The sequence below is a fragment of the Myxocyprinus asiaticus genome, chromosome 8 (assembly GCF_019703515.2).
Source record: "Myxocyprinus asiaticus isolate MX2 ecotype Aquarium Trade chromosome 8, UBuf_Myxa_2, whole genome shotgun sequence".
Lineage (NCBI taxonomy): Eukaryota > Metazoa > Chordata > Actinopteri > Cypriniformes > Catostomidae > Myxocyprinus > Myxocyprinus asiaticus.
The window spans coordinates 1565144-1588083 of NC_059351.1; the positions used below are offsets into that span (position 1 = coordinate 1565144).

General features: G+C 38.8%; 2 protein-coding genes across 2 annotated transcripts; one reads left to right on the forward strand and one right to left on the reverse strand.

Moving 5' to 3' along the window:
- Nucleotides 1–249: 249 nt before the first annotated feature.
- On the forward strand, nucleotides 250–4073 carry fgg (fibrinogen gamma chain). Its single transcript, XM_051705051.1, has 9 exons — nucleotides 250–398; nucleotides 491–547; nucleotides 659–842; nucleotides 1164–1248; nucleotides 1351–1481; nucleotides 1570–1703; nucleotides 1852–2036; nucleotides 2209–2486; nucleotides 3435–4073. Exons 1-9 carry the CDS (start codon nucleotides 339–341, stop codon nucleotides 3614–3616), a joined length of 1296 nt encoding a protein of 431 aa, XP_051561011.1. The 5' UTR covers nucleotides 250–338; the 3' UTR covers nucleotides 3617–4073.
- Nucleotides 4074–6019: 1946 nt separating this feature from the next.
- Nucleotides 6020–21058, reverse strand: plrg1 (pleiotropic regulator 1). The gene is made up of 15 exons (XM_051705043.1): nucleotides 20913–21058; nucleotides 18749–18855; nucleotides 16497–16633; nucleotides 16134–16187; nucleotides 15046–15139; nucleotides 14784–14874; nucleotides 14475–14573; nucleotides 14191–14283; nucleotides 10938–11087; nucleotides 8418–8519; nucleotides 8214–8316; nucleotides 7994–8102; nucleotides 7518–7657; nucleotides 7112–7305; nucleotides 6020–6609 (listed from the first exon to the last, which is right to left on the reverse strand). The coding sequence occupies exons 1-15, from the start codon at nucleotides 20919–20921 to the stop codon at nucleotides 6550–6552; spliced, it is 1542 nt and encodes a 513-aa protein (XP_051561003.1). The 5' UTR covers nucleotides 20922–21058; the 3' UTR covers nucleotides 6020–6549.
- Nucleotides 21059–22940: the final 1882 nt, after the last annotated feature.

Here is a 22940-nt window from a genome sequence, read left to right on the forward strand (position 1 = left end):
AATAAACAACTAACAATTATTTATTATCAAAAACATTGTCAGTTGCGACCCAGATTTAATCCTCAAGGACTTGCAGTTATGAAATTCTCGTGTTCTTGTTGTCTCTGTTTGTATATTACCATGTTCCTTTGACATTAGGAACATTGTCTAAACTCAGAAGCATTGCCGGTCAGTACTATGAGTCAGGCAATGAGTAAGAGAGGGTTAGTGCTAGCCCTTATTTGCATAGTGGACCGTTATCTCTATCTCCGAGGAGGACCTTGATCCGATAAATACCCTTCAGAAGTCAACAGTCACTCACAATCTCAAAGATACAGCACACAGGCTGCAGGACCAATATGGCCCCGTTCATGCATGTGGCTTCTTCCATCCTGCTGATTTCTACATTAACATCAGCTGTAAGAAATACAGCATTTAACTGTCACTGTAATAGCAGGTTTGTTATAATGCTTTTTCGCTAATTGTCTTTTCTCCCTTTGTTCATCTTTAGCAGTTAGGAAGGTACAATTCACCAGCACAAGACACATGTGACCCAAACACTGGGTTTGTAAGTATACATGCAATATATGTATATGTGCTATGGACCGTTTTATCTTGCATTTACAATGGAAACAGTCACTGATTTAACTTTGCTCACTCTCCATTTCCTCTTCCTCAGGGGACATACTGCCCAACCACATGTGGAGTCGCTGATTACCTACAGAAATACAAGCCTGCGATTGACAAACAGCTGAATGAAATGGAGAAGGATTTAAAGGAAATCGCCAACCTTACCAAAGGAGCACAGGACAAAGTGGTCTATCTAAAAGACTCAGAAACACAAGCACAAAAACAAGCACCAGGTAGCACAACTGATTATTCACTGAGGATTTCCAACAAATGATTAAATGAGTGTGTACAGAGGTTACACTGGTCTTTGGTCAGATTTCAGATACATTGTAGATGTTAGCCCTGGATTGTTGCTGGTTTCTATTCTTTGAAATATTCGATTTCTCCTGCAAGATCGCACAGGACATAACAGCAGCCTCCGCTCTGACCAGTGCGCCGTGCACTAATAAATTATATTGAGTGTGTTGATAAGTTGGTATGGCCTATAATATCTTTGTGTGTGCGTGTGAAATTTTACTTGATCTCCACAAGGTTAATCTTCATCTTTTTGTCAGATACATTCATCAAGAAATCCTCAAGCATGCTGGATGATATACTGCGATTTGAGAAGAGCATTCTCGCTCAGGAAGCTCAAATATAGTGAGCACTTCTTTTATCTTAATTTTTGACCAATTCGATTTCTACATGTCATATATCAATTCTGTTGTCTTTTGTTTTTGCATTTTATTCCCCTCTCCTCAGTCAACTGCAGTCAACCCTACAGAGTAATGAGAAAAGAATAACTGATCTGAAGCAGATGTCTCTCCAGCTGGACCAGATGTGCAGCGAGCCCTGCAAAGACACTGTGGAGATTCAGACAATCACAGGCAAAGGTAAAACCTGTGGTAGATGTTCAGTCATTTGGACTGGTGATTACACGAGAGTAGACAGATGAAGTATACATGTGTACTCTTTCCCCAGATTGTCAGGACATTGCAAACAAAGGTGGTAAGGTCAGTGGACTCTACTATGTGAAACCAGCCAGGGCTCTTGAGTCATTTCTGGTCTACTGTGAGATAGACAGCTTTGGACGTGGATGGACGGTACTTCAGAGGGTATGTGAGGCACAAAACAAATGTACAGTGACGTGATTTTCATTAAGAAAAAGAGATGTGAACCTAACAGATGTATTGCTCAGACTCAGAATGGATTGCTCAGAATGTGTGTAACTTTATTGATCAATCAGAATGTATCTGTTTTCAGAGGCGGGATGGTAGTGTTGACTTCAACAAAAACTGGAATCAATATAAGGAAGGCTTTGGGTATCTCTCACCGAACGATAAAACAGAGTTCTGGCTGGGGAATGAGAAGATACATCTGTTGTCTGTTCAGTCCAGCGTGCCTTATGTGCTGAGGATAGAGCTGGTCGATTGGGAAGGCAACAAAAAGTAATGAGTCACAGACTTTGTTCCAGCCAAGGAACATTGCATGATCTGATCAATTAAATCAAACATGTTGCTAAACATTAGGGTACACAGCAATCAATAGGCATAGAACCTGTTTTCAAAAGTGTTTGTCACAAATTAAGTCAAATTTGTCTTGTAAAACGTACTTTCGCAGGTATGCCGATTATTCCACGTTCAAAATTGGACCAGAAATTGATGCATACCGTTTGACGTATGCATATTACTTTGGTGGAGATGCCGGTGATGCTTTCGATGGTGTTGACTTTGGTGTTGATCCCAGTGACAAATTCTACACATCTCACAATGGCATGCAGTTCAGTACACCTGACAAAGACAATGACAAGTTCCACGATCACTGTGCCTTACAGGAGGGCTCTGGCTGGTGGATGAACCGCTGTCATGCTGCTCATCTCAATGGAAAATACTACAATGGTAAACACATACACCCTTCACATGGGCTGTGTTTCATACATTAAAGGAATAGTTCACCCAAATATTCTCTTATGATTTACTCACCCTCATGCCATCCCAGATGTGCATGACTTTCTTTCTTCTGCAGAACACAAATGAAGATTTTTAGAAGAATATTTCAGCTCTGCAGGTGCATACAATGCAAGTGAATGGTGACCAGCACTTTGAATCTCCAAAATGCACATAAAGCCAGCATAAAAGTAATCCATATGACTCGTGTTTTATTCCATATCTTCAGAAGCGATATGTTAGGTGTAGAAAAATATCAATCATTTTTTAACTATAAATCTCCACTTTCACTTTCACATTCTTCTAATTTGATTTATTTGGCAACTGGCATTCTTTGTGGATATTGCCACATACTAGTCAGGACTGGTCAGAGGTGGAGATTTACAGTAAAAAAGGACTTACTAAATACTGATCTGTTTCTCACCCACACATGAATTACTTTTGTGCTGCCTTTATGTGCTTTGTGGAGCTTCAAAGTTCTGGTCACCATTCACTTGCATTGTATGGACCTACAGAGCTGAAATATTCTTCTATAAATCATAACTTGTGTTCTGCAGAAGAAAGAAAGTCATACACATCTGGGATGGCATGAGGGTGAGTAAATGATGAGAGAATTTTCATTTTTGGGTGAATTATCCCTTTAATCATATGGGATGGTAAGATATAGCCTACTCTTTTACTATTGATGGCAATGGCAAATCGTTGTTGATCATTGTTATTTTTTTAAATAATCTAACAAAAGACAGCTTTGTGGAGTCACTCTAGTGACTCAAAATCTTAAATTCACAATTTTTGACTTGGCCAATGTCGAGATTATGCATGCATGATTCTCTTTATATATATATATATATATATATATATATATATATATATATATATATATATATTTTTTTTCCACAGGTGGCAAGTACACAGAGAAGGACACACAATATGGATATGATAACGGAATTATCTGGGCCACATGGCACAGTCGCTGGTATTCTCTGAAGGAGACCACCATGAAGATCATTCCCATCAACAGAATCAGTGCTGGGGGGCAGCAAACTGGTGTCAAGCAGTTTGGAGGACTGGGAGAGATTTAAAGACCAAACCAATGCTGTTCCCTTGATCCTGAGCTATTACTTTGTTGTTGTGAAGCTAAAGTAGAAATACATTGGAATGGCATGGGCATGGCATTTTAAGCGAATGTAAACATCTGTCTAATGGTGTCTGATATTTTCCATTTTGTCATTTTTCGTATGACAACCTTCAGCTAATTATTTTCCATCTCTTCAAATTATGTCTGCAAAACACATTGTCTTTATACAGCAATCGTGTAAAATTTGATACACTCATTTAATTGCAAGTGGTCTAACGCATTGCATATGACAATGAATTATTAAAAATCCCTACCCTTTTTTAAATGAAAGGTATTCTGTAGTCATTCTGTGATTACTGTAGGTGAGGTTAACAGATGTACAGTGTATACTGTCTAACAAAGGTACACAAATGAATGTGCGAAAGAAAACTGTGTAAACTATTAAAGAAAAAAGCATTTAAGAGATTTGTAATTTTATTAAAAATTTCCTTAAGTAGTTCTGAATACAATCATTCATAAAATTATTTATTGCTTATCTTTATTATTATTTCAAAGTGATTACAGTAAAATAAAAGTGGGAAACATTATGACAAATTATTATTTTGTTAGCAATAAGAGACCCATCTGCCCGTGAGATGTGAGGAGTTTGTCGGTTTATGTTTGTTATTCAGGTTTTGTGGGGTTGTGTTGACCTCTGTGTAGGAGTTGCAGGCATCATGGTCAACAAGTCAATATTGCCCCACTTGACCCTGACAGGGCACTGCCATGGGGTCAACTAGGCAGCACTCTAAGTTCTGCTGTTCCCTGATATAAGAGGATTTCATAATCTGTGCTGTGGTGCATGAATCAGTAAATAATGAGTCAGCTATTTCAGTGCAGTCTTAGAGATATGGCTGTTGTACTGGAGACCTAAAAAGAACAGTTCACCCCAAAAAAGCAAATTCTCTCATTTACTCACCCTCATGTTGTTCTGAACCCACATGCCTTTTTTTCTTCTGTGGACCATACAAGGAAATCATTTAAAGGAATAGTTTACCCAAAAAGAATAATTATTTTACTCATCCTTATGCCATCTCAAACTCAGTTTGTTCTGCAGAACCCAAATGAAGATATGTTTATAGATGTATCATAGGTTTATATCCATGCAATGCGAGTCCACAGGTTCCAAAATCCCCTAGCTCCAAAAAAGGACATAAAGACACCATAGAGGTAATTAATATGACTCGAGTGGTTTAATCCATGTCTTCTGAAGAAATGTGACCCGTCTAGGATCCAAAACGTAACTCCTTTTTGTTGAATGCCCAATTCCCACTGCGCTCTAAGTCCTCGTGGTGGCGTAGCGACTCGCCTCAATCCGGGTGGCGGAGGACGAACCTCAGTTGTCTCCACGTTGGAGACCGTCAATCTGTGCATCTTATCGCATGGCTTGTTGAATGCGTTACCGCGGAGACGTAGCGAGTGTGGAGGCTTCACGCTATTCTCCGCAGCATCCATACACAACTCACCACGCGCCCCACTGAGAGCGAGAACCACATTATAGTGACCACGAGGAGGTTACCCCATGTGACTCTACCCTCCCTAGCAACCGGGCCAATTTGGTTGCTTAGGAGACCTGGCTGGAGTCACTCAGCACGCCCTGGATTCGAACTCACGACTCCAGGTGCGGTAGTCAGCGTCAATACTCGCCGAGATACTCAGGCCCCCTTTCACTACAAATCTTGACTCCTTGGTGTGATTATGATTTCACGCTCAATAACACTTTGTCATGCTTGAGTGCATGTATAGCACAGCCTCAGATTGAGTTTTTGGGGGATATATTTAGTGGTCATCCTAAGCCTGCACTATGCGAATCGCAAAATTGTATATTTCAAGAATGTTACATGTTGCGTTATATCGATAGAAACACGATAGGAAAGTAATACAAGTTTGAGATGGTGTGAGGGGTTTAAATGATGAGAGAATTATAGTTTTTGGGGGAACTGTACCTTTAATGAAGTAATTTTAACTCAAATAAAATGATGTACATAAACAGCACTGAAATCCAGTATAGTGGCTACGTTGATAACACCAAACCTCATTGCGTCTCTAGACGTCACGTCGCACGACCCAACGAGGTCGCAACATGACGCCATTAGGTCAGAAGATGCACAAGTAAAAGCTGCAATACAATTACATTCTTAATTGTCTTCTCTAGAACAAATAACATTATGAATCTGAACAACCTTCTACTACTATGAATTAGGGTAAGATTCATTAAATGATTAGCTTTTTTTCTGCATGTATGCTATTCATTTTAAAACTGGATGCACAAACTGATGATCAGTTCAACATGATGGAAACTATTTGTCTTTTACATTCCAGAGCTCTTCATTTTAAAGGTAACACAACAAAGTTTTACAAGCAATTGTTTTTATTTTTTTTTATTATTTTCCAAAACTGCAATCCATGAGGCATTTGCAAACTGATAAAAAATGTAAAATTGTGAATGCTGCAAGATGCAGAGTTTACTTGGAAACATGTACATCCAACACTAACTATGCTAAAATAGAAGAACTGAAGAAGAAAAAAAGACTCATGCGCACACAGAAAGAAAAGAACCTTTTGATGGCAAACTGTGATCAGATCCAAAACAGAAGTCCCCATTACATCTCATTTCCTGCTGTTCAGAATGAATAGTTAGATGGACAGGTCACATAACAATCTGTAAATAGCTTGAAAATGGTGTTTGGAGTAGACAGGAAAAGAAACGTTTTTTCTGTCAAAGATTACAAATTTTTTTTTTTTTTTTTTTTAAATAGGCAGATTGAACCAACATGTAACCTCTTACGGTAAGTCGTCTGACAATTTCACTTAACTGTGTTTTATGTTTATGCTGTAAGCAGACAATGTCAAAATGTTAACACAATGAAGGGATCAAAACAAATGAAATACAAACATCTAAAATCTTTTTCTCTTCAGGATCTCAGGTTTCCAATTAACCGGGTGGGATTCCTCAGTCTGAAAAAACAGAACAAAAAAACAATCTGTAAATAAAAAAAGCCCAAAACAAGTAAAACATTTTTAATTAACGGCAGGTGGGATAGGGCATCGTACGACCCAACGCACTTCTGCAAATACGTTTGGTGGCATAGTAACAGAACACTTCAGCTTTAAAAGAGAACACCCCAAAATATTGGCCGATTGCATTAACTACAGCAGTTTCGATGCCACTGATGCCTAAATATGATGATAGCCTTGCGAGGGATCCCCCTTCCTAAAATATAAAAGGTAGCTTTATATTTTCATCTATAGAGACCCAATTTTACCAAACCATCTATTCTAGAACATACATGTTGATAAATCTCATAAGGATTTTAAACTCACTATGCACATTATCCATCATAAACATCTAACACTCAATGAATGTCATTTTTGTAGTCTTTGTTACAAATCCTTTGAGATAGTCTTAATCTTTATTATTAGTTTTCCATGAGCATTAGTAATGAAATGAGTGTCTTACAGCTGTGTCGTCCTCTCTGTAGACCTTAATGGTTTTGTCAGCCTCTGCCGTTATGAGCCGACTCTCAGACTGATCAAACACACACGCAAAGATCCCCGACTCGCTGTCCAGAGAACCGGGCTGCACCGCTGCATGAATCCTCTGGAAGTTATAGCCAGTCCTCCAATCCCACATGTGAATGGTGCCGTTATCAGCTGGTATGAAAAAGAACAGGACGAATGGGCAAGGGAAGATGCAAGAGTTGAGGCACATAAGGACGGACAGCAAAGAGACGGAACACATGTATGATGAGGGGAAAATAAACAGAATATAAATGATGAAATCCGGATCTAAAAGAGGGTTAGTCCAATGTACTACAGAAGATAAAAGTCCAAATGCTTTATGAACAACAGAAAGAATATTTCACCTCCTGACACAAGTACTCCATCTGAATTGACAGCCAGTGTGTTGATGATGGCATTATGTCCTGAAAGATTCTGGATAAAGTTCCCATCAGGAAATTTCCACTGCTTAATGTTGTCTGGAGAGCCAGAAGCAAAGGTGTACCTGTTTATAAAAAATAAATAAATAAGCAGCTTTTGAAACAGTGAGTATTTTAATGTTCAAAAATTGGCCCCCATTGACTTCCATTGTAAGTGTCACAGTGGAACACAGATTTGTGCTTTTTTTAAAGAAAAGGAGGGACTAGTCGAAATTAATTTTTGTGGTGATCCTGTTGATTATGCCACAAATGCTGTCGATTGAGCTTAACTTGTACTGAACCCGGAATACTCCTTTAATTCAGGGAATGGGGTGACTTTGATTAGTGTTTATTTTGTTTTTGTTTTTTATACTGAATGACTCCTTGACTACTTATTAAATTCATTTCACATAGTAACATACTGTCTGGGATGGAGCACCAATGCTCTGACAGATTTCTTGTGGTTGGTAAGTGTGGCTCTCGTCTTTCCAGCGATCAGATCCCAGAGTCTAATAGTGGTGTCATGACTGCCTGAAAAGGGAATGTAAAGCATGTGAACAAAAACACAGAAAACACCAGACAATTCCTTGTCTTAAATATTCCCGCAGATCTAATGGTAGTCAAAATGAAATGGTTACTTACCAGTAATCACCTGAGGCTCGGCACTTTGACATTTGACTGTAGCCACGGTGTTAGTGTGTCCAGAAAGGGTGTGGACATTTGCTTTGGTCCTGATATCCCAAACCTACAACACACAGACAACATTTACTATTTTTGTACAGCAGATCAATCATAATTAATCATCACCATTAAAATGTTGAGGTATGAGGTGTCCAGGGAGCTCACTCTCGCTGTGGCGTCTCGACTGCAGGTCACGAGGACATCAATAGTAGGGTGAAGGTCAAGGTCATAAACTGCACTTAGATGACCGTGATAGTGTCTTATAACCTGAAGACAACACAAAACCTATCCATTAGAGCTGCCTTCATAACCAGAGGAGCAACGCATCACATTCATTTTATAAACGTACATAGAAAGATGGCTTCGAGGACACATTGAATAATAATCTCAGTTTATATTCTGTACAATTTAAAGGGACAGTTCACCCAAAAATGAAAATTCTCTCCTCATTTACTCACCCTCATGCCATCCCAGATGTGTTTGACTTTCTTTCTTCAGCAGAACACAAATTAAGATTTTTAGAAGAATATTTCAGCTCTGTAGGTCCATACAATGCAAGTGAATGGGTGCCAAACTTTTGAAGCCCCAAAAAGCACATAACCACAGCATAAAAGTAATCCATAAAACTCCAGTGGTTTAATCCATGTCTTCTGAAGCGATATGATAGGTGTGGGAGAGAAACAAATCAATGTTTAATTCATTCTTTTGTTTTTGTTGATTTGCATTCTTCCTGCATATTGTCCCCTACTGGGCAGAGAGGAGAATTTATGGTTAAAACGGATTTAAATATTAATATGTTTCTCACCCACACCTATCATATCACTTCTGAAGACATGGATTAAACCACTGGAGTCGTATGGATTACATTTATGATGCCTTTATGTGGATTTTGGAGCTTCAAAATGTTGGCACCCATTCACTTGCATTGTATGGACCAACAGAGCTGAAATATTCTTCTAAAAATCTTCACTTGATAGAAAGTCATACATATCTAGGATGTCACGAGGATGAGTAAATGATGAGAGAATTTTCATTTTTGGGTGAACTATCCCTTTAATAAATGCCCATTTTATTTAAGCCAGTTAAATTATTCTTGATACCAGTTTCAACTGGTATCAAGCAGCAAAATGAATGCTAATATCTCAACCAATTATTCATGCCAAGTTAATAAACAGTCAAATAATAGTGTAAAGAAATAGAATGAGAAAAGCCTTACAAGCAATAGAACAAATAAATATAACGGTACAAAGAGACAAAGTAAAGAGTGCTCAAATTTTCAGGGCCCGTATTCACAAAAAAATCTTAAGGCTAACTCGGAAATTTAGGAGCAACTCTTAAAAATCATTGGTGTGTCACTCCTAATTTTAGGACAAAATTTTGAATCTAAGAATAATTCATGGAACATTTCAATGCTAAAAGTCACTCATAAACCTACGACAACTTTAGAAGTCGTCCTGAGGACTCGTAAATCCCTGAGAGCAAATCACAGACGATCCGAAGCATGGCGGCTGTAGTCAATCCACGTCGAATAGAATAATGTAATGACATTGACCTTTTTATAATTGCAAGGGTATTCATTATTGTAAACTTAGTTAAAACCCAATAACACCGGAGATAAAGGTTGACAACTATGCGCTCCCTGGCCACAGGTAAAATGCATCTGTGTAGTGCGGATGAATTGGGAGAGTAAAAATGCCCTCTCCAGACCCCACATCGTCCGTCAACATGTTTTCCTATGGATGTGCACTGGCTGCAGAGAAATAAGGCAGCATATTATTATCACTGGGCTATCTGGTTGATGCATGTTAGTATCATTGCTCCACCACATTGCTTTCTTGTTTTAATAATCTTTAAATATATCTGGAGAAGAGCATGTTCTGGATTAAAGTGTATCAGCCCTCATTCTCAAATGAACATAAAACATCTGCAACGACACCTACTGTACATTTGCTCCAAGGTAAATTAAAGCTAATAACTGAAAGTTAATTCATTTATGCACTGATTCAAGTAAATAAACAGTCCACAGCATCAAAATGAGTGTGTTAAGAGACGTTATAAACAGCTCTGTTCACTTACGCTAATGTTATTAGATGTGTAAGTGTAATAATCGTTCGCCTTGATTCTGATTCAGTCTCCACAGTTTTCAATCAAATTACTGTGCAATTTAACAATTTCTTTGACATAAAACTTCAGATAAATATGCTTTACAATGTCTCTCTTCATACCAGCTCACGTTAAAATATTATCCATTCTGTTTATGAGAATATTTGGCCACAAACCGCGTCGTTCACGGCAATCTCCCATTCATTTCTGCAGAGCTTGTCAAAGCGAACGACCGTAACCGAGGGGGCGGAGCTTAGCGAAGGGTCTAGTGCATTTCTATCTTTATAATGTGGAAGGCTTTGCTTGGAAAATGTTAACAAAACATTATCATTACATATTGTTTTCTTTTCTTTCCTAAGAAATAAAATAAATGCATTTTGACAGGAAAAGAAGTACATACAGAGTCAAATTTCAGCACTTTCAAAACCTGCGATTAACTATGAAGGTGTGTACTTGCATTACCATGAGGTGAGAGCAGAGCACATGCACTGGTACTGTAATTATATCATTTCAGATTTAGTATCATTTTGGTACCAAAGTACTGGTACTTTTGGCATCCCTATCTTAAACAAGAGATTGTACCTTGTTATATTCCAGATCCCAGCATTTGACCTGTTTGTCCTCCCCGCACGAGAAGAGGTAAGGGCTGCGTGTGCTGACAGCCACCCCTCTCACTGTGCTGATGTGACCCGTCAGAGACAACTTCAGCTTACCGCTGGCAAGATCCCAAATCTGTCATTACAGAACAAACACTTAACACTAGCCATTCATTAATATTCAATATATACATATATATACAGTTGAAGTCAGAAGTTTACATACACTTAGGCTGAAGTCATTAAAACTCATTTTTTAACCACTCCACAGATTTCATATTAGCAAACTATAGTTTTGGCAAGTCATTTAGGACATCTACTTTGTGCATGACAAGTAATTTTTCCAACAATTGATTACAGACATACTGTTTCACTTTTAATTGACTACATCACAATTCCAGTGGGTCAGAAGTGTACATACACTAAGTTAACTGTGCCTTTAAGCAGCTTGGAAAATTCCAAAAAATTATGTCAAGCCTTTAGGTAATTAGCCAATTGGAGGTGTACCTGTGGATGTATTTTAAGGCCTACCTTCAAACTCAGTGCCTCTTTGCTTGACATCATGAGAAAATCAAAAGAAATGAGCCAACACCTCAGAAAAAAAATTAAAGACCTCCAAAAATCTGATCCATCCTTGGGAGCAATTTCCAAATGCCTGAAGGTATCACGTTCATCTGTACAAACAATAGTACGCAAGTATAAACACCATGGGACCACTCAGCTATCATACTGCTCAAGAAGGAGACGCATTCTGTCTCCTAGAGATGAATGTAGTTTGGTGCAAAAAGTGCAAATCAATCCCAGAACAACAGCAAAGGACCTTGTGAAGATGCTGGAGGAAACAGGTAGACAAGTATCTATATCCACAGTAAAACGAGTCCTATATCGACATAACCTGAAAGGCTGCTCAGCAAGGAAGAAGCCACTGCTCCAAAACCGCCATAAAAAAGCCAGACTACAGTTTGCAAGTGCACATGGGGACAAAGATCTTACTTTTGGAGAAATGTCCTCTGGTCTGATGAAACAAAAATTGAACTGTTTGGCCATAATGACCATCGTTATGTTTGGAGGAAAAAGGGTGAGGCTTGTAAGCTGAAGAACACCATCCCAACCGTGAAGCATGGGGGTGGCAGCATCATGTTGTGGGGGTGCTTTGCTGCAGGAGGAACTGGTGCACTTCACAAAATAGATGGCATCATGAGGAAGGAAAATTATGTGGATATATTGAAGTGTAAGTCTGGCACCGGAATGTCTACACCTAAACGGCTCCGTGGGAACCAACGTCATAAAACTCACACAGATGAGCATCTTCACCTAAGACAACACTCCCTACTTTTTAAGGACCATAAAATGCTAATCTATTTCACCTCAGGCCACTTTAGGATGACTTATCCTATTCTCACAAATCTCACTCACATCTGCTCTCTCTCTCAAACCTCAGGTCACTTTAAGGACACCAAAAACTAAGTTATGACTTATCCTGTTTTGTAATGTAAAAGGTTCTCTGATCATACATGTTTGGTATCATTCAAGAGGTCTCAGTGCAATCGGTAAAACGGTCTCATTCCCTTTCAGCAAAGTCAAATCACAAGTAAGATTTAAGAACTTAGTAAAATACTGTATTCTATCAGGGGCACGACCCCTCCCAGATCCCTCACGGAAACCATCAGATTAGGTGCCTGAATAACATTAAACAAACACATCTGAAATAACAATAGAATCGTTTGGTACTTAAACAAGGATGGCAGAGGAGCTCAGGGAATCTGTAAGCCAGATCTCCCATGCTTTGCCGTTGCATGTAGTTTTGTCAGGTATGTCTCTTGATTCTTATAATGCTTGTTTATTCTGATCTTGAGTGAAATTGGCTTTGATTTGAATTTCTGTAACTATGTTTTATATCCTACCTGACAAATAAATTGTCATTATTTGATTTATTCTGAATTTCTCTGGAATCATTGTGACTGGTAGATAGAAACCACCTAGGACAACCATGTAGGACAACCACCTAGAACAGCCGTGTAGGATTTGAATTTCATTAGACCAGGGCAGACCATACTGGAGCTTTAATATAGGAGAAACCACCCAGGACAACCGGGTAGGAGAAAGCCATATAAAGACTCTCAGTCACTGTTCACCGCCCGTCTTAGCAAGTTGTATGTACGTGACTAAGTGGCAATATCGTCTGGTTATGAGACGAGCCAAACCAGACGATATTAGTTAACCCTACAACCGCTGACTAAGAACAGAACTGGCTATCTTTTTTGGGAGGTTTACGTAATTTAATAACGGCCGGCGTAAGTCTCCAAATATCAAAAGGACAATGAATAGAAGAGGATTTAGAGTAATCAATAACCTAAAAATTTTAAATTAAAAGAATGATCAGAAGTTAATTAGAGCTGTAATCTAAAATAGAGTTCAACTTAAATTGGAGTCAGATTAATTTAAAATTGGAGTCAGATCAAATGAATAACGGAATCATTTTGTAAAGTGTAAAATAACAATAATTGCTTTACTTCAGCGCTCAGAAAAGACAAAACAAAGACAACATTAAGGGGCCATTCTATTGGAATCCGACATCGGAACAAATAGTTTGGTTTTTACTCCCTTTTACAGAAGCAACATCTCAAGACATCAGCTAGGAAGTTAAAGCTCGGTCGCAAATGGGTCTTCCAAATGGACAATGACCCCAAGCATACCTCCAAAGTTGTGGCAAAATGTCTTAAGGACAACAAAGTCAAGGTATTGGAATGGCCATCACAAAGCCCTGACCTCAATCCGATAGAAAATTTGTGGGCAGAACTGAAAAAGTGTGTGTGAGCAAGTAGGCCTACAAACCTGACTCAGTTACACCAGTTCTGTCTGGAGGAACGGGCCAAAATTCCAGCAACTTATTGTAAGAAGCTTGTGGAAGGATACCCAAAACATTTGACCCAAGTTAAACAATTTAAAGGCAATGCTACCAAATACTAACAAAGTGTATGTAAACTTCTGACCCAATGGGAATGTGATGAAAGAAACTATTATTCTGACATTTCACATTCTTAAAGTAGTGATCCTAACTGACCTAAGACAGGGAATGTTTTCTACGATTAAATGTCAGGAATTGTGAAAAACTGAGTTTAAATGTATTTGGCTAAGGTGTATGTAAACTTCTGACTTCAACTGTATAAATTAAGAAACAGTGGCTGTAGCATTGTACTGAATGGAAACAATCAATTATCTGAAATCACACAGCTTACTTTTATAGTTCTGTCTGCTGATCCAGTCACAAACCACTGGTTACCAGGCTCCACTGCTATAGACCTGACCCATCCCAGATGCCCACTGATGACCTGAGAGACACAAAAAGAACTGCATAATGAACTGGAACCATATTTTCCAATCAAACACCACCATTATAAACTTGGGCTGTACAACTGAGCATTTATCACATCAGTGACATTATAGTCGTTAAAAAGGATGCCAACACTCATGCTTTTCCAACATACAACATAACACAAAATACAGTGACAAGAGCTCTCACTCTATACAGTTTCCATGGTGGATGCCATTGAGGTTTGGGCATTGTAGGAGCCTTTCTAGCCACTAGTGAAGAATTCTTGGTGCCTCCTTCCAAAAGAGACTGCAAGAGATGATGAAATGAATTCAACAAATTGCACATAACTTAAACAGCAACGTACATATTGAGCTTCAAAATCAGTGGTGGAATTTGTGAAGTTAAAAGCACTGAAGTATAAAACATGCATGGGATTTAGTTAATCATATCCCATTCTGACACCCCTCTGGAACTGACATGAGTTAAAATGGAGATGAGCTGATGGAAGGTGCTCACCAGTGCGTGCTGTGGAGGTTGAGATCTCTCTGCGCCTCCTGCATGTCTGTGGATATCTCCCACACTGGCAGCAGTTCGACTGGCATCCTGCCTACACAGCAGAGAATAACACGTGTCATTTTGAATGTGAAAATCTACACCCAGCACATCCTTGACACATTCCATCTTGAATGACCGCTTTTATTTTTTTTTTTATCTAAATCAGAGTAAAGAGGAAATGAGAGACCTGAAGTGACCAACACATGTTTGTGTAGTTTCTTACCTTGCTTGAGAGGGAGGAAGAGCCAGAGCCATGGAATGAATGCCTGCTTCACTAGGCATCTTCTGCATCTGTGTGTCTGCAGTGAGGGCCACTCCTAATGACATTACAGAGAAACATTATTACACCTCTGAAAAACATACGATTCTTTGCAGTTAATTTAAATGTTCAGCATCTAGGTTTTTCAGCCGAAGAGCAGCATAGTACTTCTGTCAGTAAAGGCAGGGCAGCGTTTGTCAAAACATTGCGAGTATGACAGAGAGTGATAGTCAGAGACAGTGTAGAATAGTTTTGGAAGCATCAAAGGTTGAAAGTCAAAAACTAATCAGTAACGTTCACATTGAATGACATTACGTTCTAGCAAAGCTAGTTTATTTTTTATAAAAAATAAAATTAAAATAAATAATATTTAATGCAAAAATATAAATAATATTTCTGGTGCATTCACATACAATATCTTCCTTAAAAAAAAATATATATATATATATTATATATACACACACACACTCACCGGCCACTTTATTAGGTACACCTGCACATCAACTTTTTCATACGATTATCTAATCAGCCAATCGTGTGGCAGCAGTGCAGTGTATAAAATCATGCAGATACGGGTCAGGAGCTTCAGTTAATGTTTACATCAACCATAAGAATGGGGAAAAATGTGATCTCAGTGATTTGGAGCATGGCATGATTGTTGGTGTCAGACGGGCTGGTTTGAGTATTCCTGTAACTGCTGACCTCCTGGGATTTTCACACAGAACAGTCTCTAGACTGGTTTGAGCTGACAGAAAGTCTACGGTAACTCAGATAACCCCTCTGTACAATTGTGGTGAGCAGAATAGCATCTCAGAATGCACAACATGTCGAACCTTGAGGCGGATGAGCTACAAGAGCAGAAGACCATGTCGGGCACTTTATTAGAACTATAGTGTTCCTAGTAAATATATAAATACTGTATATTTAGTGAGGGGACCAGTGGAAATGTTGGCAGGGCAAGTACAAATCTGAACTACTGGCCTGACTGGGCAAACTGAAAAAATCCTTAACGTTGAGCTCTTAAAGGACTGTAAAAGCCATCTGAGTCTTACCTGGAGCAGACGGGTACAGATGAGTTCCTGTCACCAGGTAATCTGAACTATTGTCTGCAGGAATAAGGGCAAACAATTACAGGCATGAAAGAGCAATAAACTGATATGTTAAATATGCGACTGTCTTCACATATTTGTTTTGACATTGCTCATGTTCCAAGCTGAGCTCAATAGCATGCATCATGACATTGTTTATTACTTTCTACTAGTGATTTCACTAATAGTCTTTGAGCAGGTTAAATATTCTAAGATATAATATATATACACACACACACACACACACACACACAGAGTATATAATTTAAACATCAGGAACCAAGACTTTGGTTTGTTTCAAATCAGCTATATAAAATACAGACGCACCAGACAGTGGGTATCCCAGCTGGCCATACGGATCAGAAGTGTGGAGTTGCCCTTTGTCTCTGCCCTCCTTCAACACGGGCATGTGTAACACAGGCCCGTATTCTGTCCTCATCTTTGCTGCCATCTTCACCTTGTGGCTTAGTGACATGCAAAGTATGAAAAGTGTTTATTGACTTGTCATTTAGCAGATTCTTTTTAATCACAGTGACTTACAAAATGCTTATTACAGGTTCAGGCTCCCCTGGATATCCCTGAGGTTAAGTGTCTTTATCAATCACTTAAATACAAACATGGTTAGCACATATACAGTTGAAGTCAGAAGTTACATACACTTAGGTTGAAGTCATTATAACTCATTTTTTAACCACTTCACAGATTTCATATTAGCAAACTATAGTTTTGGCAAGTCGTTTAGGACATCTACTTTGTGCATGACGAGTAATTTTTCCAACAATTGTTTACAGACAGACTGTTTCACTTTTAATTGACTATATCACAATTCCAGTGGGTCAGAAGTTTACAAGTTAACTGTGCCTTTAAGCAGCTTGGAAAATTCCAGAAAATGATGTCTAGCATTTAGGTAGTTAGCCAATTAGCTTCTGATAGGAGGTGTACTGAACTGGAGGTGTACCTGTGGATGTATTTTAAGGCCTACCTTCAAACTCAGTGCCTCTTTGCTTGACATCATGGGAAAATCAAAAGAAATCATCCAACACCTCAGAAAAAAAATTAAGGACCTCCACAAGTCTGATTCATCCTTGGGAACAATTTCCAAACACCTGAAGATACCACGTTAATCTGTACAAACAATAGTACGCAAGTATAAACACCATGGGACCACTCAGCCATCATACCGCTCAAGAAGGAGACGCATTCTGTCTCCTAGAGATGAACGTAGTTTGGTGTGAAAAGTGCAAATCAATCCCAGAACAACAGCAAAGGACCTTGTGAAGATGCTGGAGGAAACAGGTAGATAAGTATCTATATCCACAGTAAAACGAGTCCTATATCGACATAACCTGAAAGGCTGCTCAGCAAGGAAGAATCCACTGCACCAAAACCACCATAATAAAGCCAGACTACAGTTTGCAAGTGCACATGGGGACAAAGATCTTACTTTTGGAGAAATGTCCTCTGGTCTGAAACAAAAATTTAACTGTTTGGTCATAATGACCATCGTTATGTTTGGAGGAAAAAGGGTGAGGCTTGTAAGCTGAAGAACACCATCCCAACCGTGAAGCATGGGGGTGGCAGCATCATGTTGTGGGAGTGCTGTGCTGCAGGAGGGACTGGCGCACTCCACAAAATAGATGGCATCATGAGAAAGGAAAATTATGTGGGTATATTGAAGCAACATCTCAAGACATCAGCCAGGAAGTTAAAGCTCGGCCGCAAATGGGTCTTCCAAATGGACAATGACCCCAAGCATAGAAGAAGCCTGTATTTGTCACACATTATACATTTGCACATGTACAGTGAAATTCTTTTTTTCGCATATCCCAAGCTGGGGTCAGAGCGCAGGGTCAGCCATGATACGGCACTACCTCCAAAGTTGTGGCAAAATGGCTTAAGGACAACAAAGTCAAGGTATTGGAGTGGCCATCACAAAGCCCTGACCTCAATCCGATAGAAAATTTGTTGGCAGAACTGAAAAAGCGTGTGTGAGCAAGGAGGCCTACAAACCTGACCCAGTTACACCAGTTCTGTCTGGAGGAATGGGCCAAAATTCCAGCAACTTATTGTGAGAAGCTTGTGGAAGAATACCCAAAACATTTGACCCAAGTTAAACAATTTTAAAGGCAATGCTACCAAATACTAACAAAGTGTATGTAAACTTCTGACCCACTGGGAATGTGATGAAAGAAATAAAAGCTGAAATAAATCATTCTCTCTACTATTATTCTGATATTTCACGTTCTTAAAATAAAGTAGTGATCCTAACTGATCTAAGACAGGGAATGTTTTCTACGATTAAATGTCAGGAATTGTGAAAAACTGAGTTTAAATGTATTTGGCTAAAGTGTATGTAAACTTCTGACTTCAACTGTATCAGTGTTGCTATGGTTTAACCATACAGCCTTTCAGTTCCTAGCCCAGTGCCCTGTGGAATAACCATTAGAAATACTTCACCCCCAGGGTTTAAAAAATCCAGTGAGGGTCGTTGGCTGCATCATATTGGCATAATACCAGTTTCCAGCTCATTAATGCAAGTCCTGCTTGAATAAGACATAGCCAGCTGAATGTGTGTTTACCTCTTCTCGTCCAGTGATATTGGTTTGGCATGATCCGACACAAACATATCATGAGTCCTCTTTAGAGAGCGAAACACAAGCGTGTGCACTGAGTGCTTCTGAACATCCTACAGATGGAGAGAGAGAGAGAGAGAGAGACCCATCAAATTTGATATTTAAATTACCCTAATCACACAAAAATCCTTGAAAAGTTGAATACTCTTGAGTTATGCATCAAAAACAATCAAAATCCACTAGATTATCCAATAACCCAACAAGAATTAATTGAAAAACTGAAATCCCTTAAATCCAATAAATCCTGCGGTCCTGATAACATCAGAAATGAGATGCTAAAAAACAGCTCGCCTATATTACAGAATGCATTGCTCAAACTCTTTAACATGATTCTGATGTCGGTGTTTTCCCTGAAGTGTGGAATAAAGGGCTTAACTCTCCAGTCTTTAAAAGTGGAGACAAAACAGATCCCAATAACTACAGGGGAATCTGTGTGACCAGTAACTTGGGAAAAGTATTCTGTTCCATTATCAACTCACGACTTTCATCTTTCATTAAAGAACAATGTCATCAGTAAATCTCAGATTGGTTTCCTTCCTGAACATCGATCCACTGACCATATATTTACACTAAACACATTAATTAACAAACATGCACACCAGGAGAAAGAGTTTACTGTTATTTATTTATTATTTCATTTATTTATGTACATGTTTTTGTTTCCTTAGTTGTTTCTTGTCTAGTTTTGGCTTACTGTTGATGTCCATTTTAATGTAATCACTTATTTGTTTTTCTCGTAATGCTTTGGCAATATGCACTTACTGTATGTCATGCCAATAAAGCAATTTGAATTTGAGAGAGAGACAGAGAAATCGATGTATTCAGACAACAGGTGTGGAGTTAAAATTGTCAATAAAAGAACAGAATTCTTCACTCAAGGGCGTGGAGTGAGACAGGACTGCAGTTTGAGTCCAACTCTGTTCATCTTTTACATTAATGAGTTAGCAGTGCTACTGGAACAATCTGCATCACCCGGTCTTACTCGAAATAATTCTGAAGTTCAATTTCTTCTCTATGCAGATGAGGACTACAGCAGCACCTGGACCTGCTGCAGAACTACTGTCAGATCTGGGCCCTGACAGTCACTTTGATGATGATCTTCCAGAAAAGAGCCAGTTTACAGGAAACCAGATACACATTCACTCTGAGAAACACTGCAATAGAACACACCCTACACTACGACTACCTCGGTGTAAAAATCAGTGCTTCAGGGGGTTTTGTTCTGGCAGTGAATGCACTAAAAGAGAAATCTAGAAGAGCATTCTATGCTATTAAGGGCAAATTTACCCAAGTAGACATTCCTGTAGCAATCTGGAGTAAAATCTTTGATAGTATTATTATGCCTATTGCTCTGTACGGATGTGAAGTTTGGGGTCCACTCTGTCTGGCAGATTACTCTAGATGGGACAAACACCCCATAGAATCCCTGCATGCAGAATTCTGTAGAAACATTCGAAGAGTTCAGAGAACACCACCTACTAATGCATGCCGGGCTGAACTAGTTTTTCTAATTATACATTATGAAAAATGATCCCTCAAATTTTGGACACACCTAAATTCAAATTCCCCTAACACACTGCAACATGAAGCCCTTAAAACCCAAGAGCTGAAGCCCAAAACCAGTCCTCACAAACCCACTAACAACTAACAAACACCAGTTTCAGACCAGCACTGCTCAACAAAACCAAATCATAATAATCCAAATCATAAAAGAATATTTCATATTGTATAGTGTGTATTGTTATTATAGTTTTTATTTTATACCTGGCACCTTATTTCAATTCTATTGTTATTTGTTACTGTTTTATTATTATTATTATTATTAGTCTTGTCATTATCTGTTTTGTGTATTAATGCTTTAGCAATATTGTATGTAAACACAATCATGCCAATAAAGTACTTTAAATTGAAAAATTGAATAGAGAGAGAGAGAGAGAATCAGTATAAAATGCTCCGATTAGTCAGGCAGAAATGTGTGGTAAATATATATACACACAAATCCAAATAGGCACACGTGTGCTGAAATAAAGCACGGATCACTCATTCACTAACACATAAAACAGATTATCCATCTCAAATAGGCGAAAAATAAAGAAATATCCTGCCTTACCTCGGTCATTTTTGTTTTTACTCCTTACAACACGATCACGGTAATCAAACTAAATAGTAAAAACTTCACAAAACACCACAAACAAAACAAGAACTAATGACCCGGGCGTGGAAAACAAGACATCCGGGCGCGTAGAGCCGTCTTCCGGGAGCACGTTACGTCAAAATGACGCGTAAAACCAGCTTATGAATTTCACTCAAAATAAAGATAGTTTTTTGTGTTATTATATGTGTATCTTGAGTATTCTTGTTTTATTTGTATATTAATTGTAATTGTTGTCAGTAGGAAAAATAAAGATGATAAGCCGTCTTCCGCAATGTCATCTTTGGATCACTCCCGTGTGATGACAAGCGGCATGACAGTGAACCTCCCATCTACTTGAATGGGGAAACACCAAAATCTCTAAAACGGTTGGTCAAGATTACGATCAAAGAACATATTTCAAATCAGCAATACAATATGGCAACACTGGAATCATAAATCGTGCTTCTTTAATTCATATTACGCTGAAAAAACGCAATTTTACCGGCTTGTTTAGCTAATGCGCATGCGCGTTCTCGAGTTGATTGACAGGCGATGTCTGGAAAGGTGATTGGTTCTTTTAACTGTAAGGCGGGACTTCCTTTCTACATCCGTTGACTGTTGGGAGTTAGAGCTTCTTGAAAGGGTTTTCCAATTTCTCGCATTCATTTAAAGAGAAGTGGCCCGTCTCTGCTAAATACTCTCTGTCACTACTCCCCAATAATTACATTTATGCATTTGGCAGATGCTTTTATCCAAAGCGACTTACAGTGCGCTTATTACCGGAACAATCCCCCTGAAGCAACCTGGAGTTAAGTGTCTTGCTCAAGGACACAATGGTGGTGGCTGTGGAGATTGAACCAACAACCTTTTGCTTATCAGTTCAGTGCTTTAGTCCACTACACTACCAATAGCTTGTACTTTCTGATTTTTTTTATTTTTTTTTATTTTTATTTTTTGAATGGTAATATTTTGTATATATACTGTATATAATAATTAATAATTTTATTTATTTATTTATCACACATTTGTATAATAATTATAATTATATAATTTTCTTTATTTATCACACATTATACATTTGCACATATACAGTGAAATTCTTCTTTTTCACATATCCCAGCTAGGCTGGGGTCAGAGTGCAGGGTCAGCCATGATACGGCGCCCCTGGAGCAGAAAGGGTCAAGGGCCTTGCTCAAGGGCCCAACAGTGGCATCTTGGCGGTGCTGGGGCTTGAATCCCCAACCTTCTGATCAGTAACCCAGAGCCTTAAGCCCCTCAAATGCAATGTGTTGGCCGGGAAACGAACCCGGGTCAACTGCTTAGAAGGCAGCTATGCTCACACATATATATATATATATTAAACAGGGGTGTTGCCGGAAAAAAAAAAATCAGCCCATCAACAAGTTGGATTGCCTGAACGAAAGAGCTGCTCATTGGCTTCTCAGAGTTAAAATGACAAGATGGGGAACATTGCGTCAAATCCGGTTATGAGAAAGTAGAACAGAAAGTGCATGTAAGCCTTAATCTTTAAGATTAAATTATTTATTGAATCTTTATATTGAACCAGTAAACCATAGTAAAGATAGCTGCATAGAAATATATTGTAAATGTGTAACTTATTGATCAGAATTCTCTGCAGCTTGTTAACCATATACTGTTGAGATCAGTGTTCATCAGGAATCTCCAGTCAGTGGCTCTGAAGTCCTTCACACCGCAGAGGAACCTCTTACCAGTGGCCATGATGTCATCACCAATGTAGAGGACCAACAAGTGCAGGAAGTCCTCCAAACTCCAGTCCGTACTGTGAAAATTTAGGATCCGCTACTGCCATAACCACAAAACACATATACACTCTTAAAAACAATATAAAAGAGTACCACCATTGTAATGTCTGGACATTGTCTGACAGAAAAATAGGGAGAGATTATGGTTGTGTGAGGCTCAGGGCCCCAGGATCCATAATCTGTTCCTTGCTAAATGTAGACTGACATTTATATGCACTTA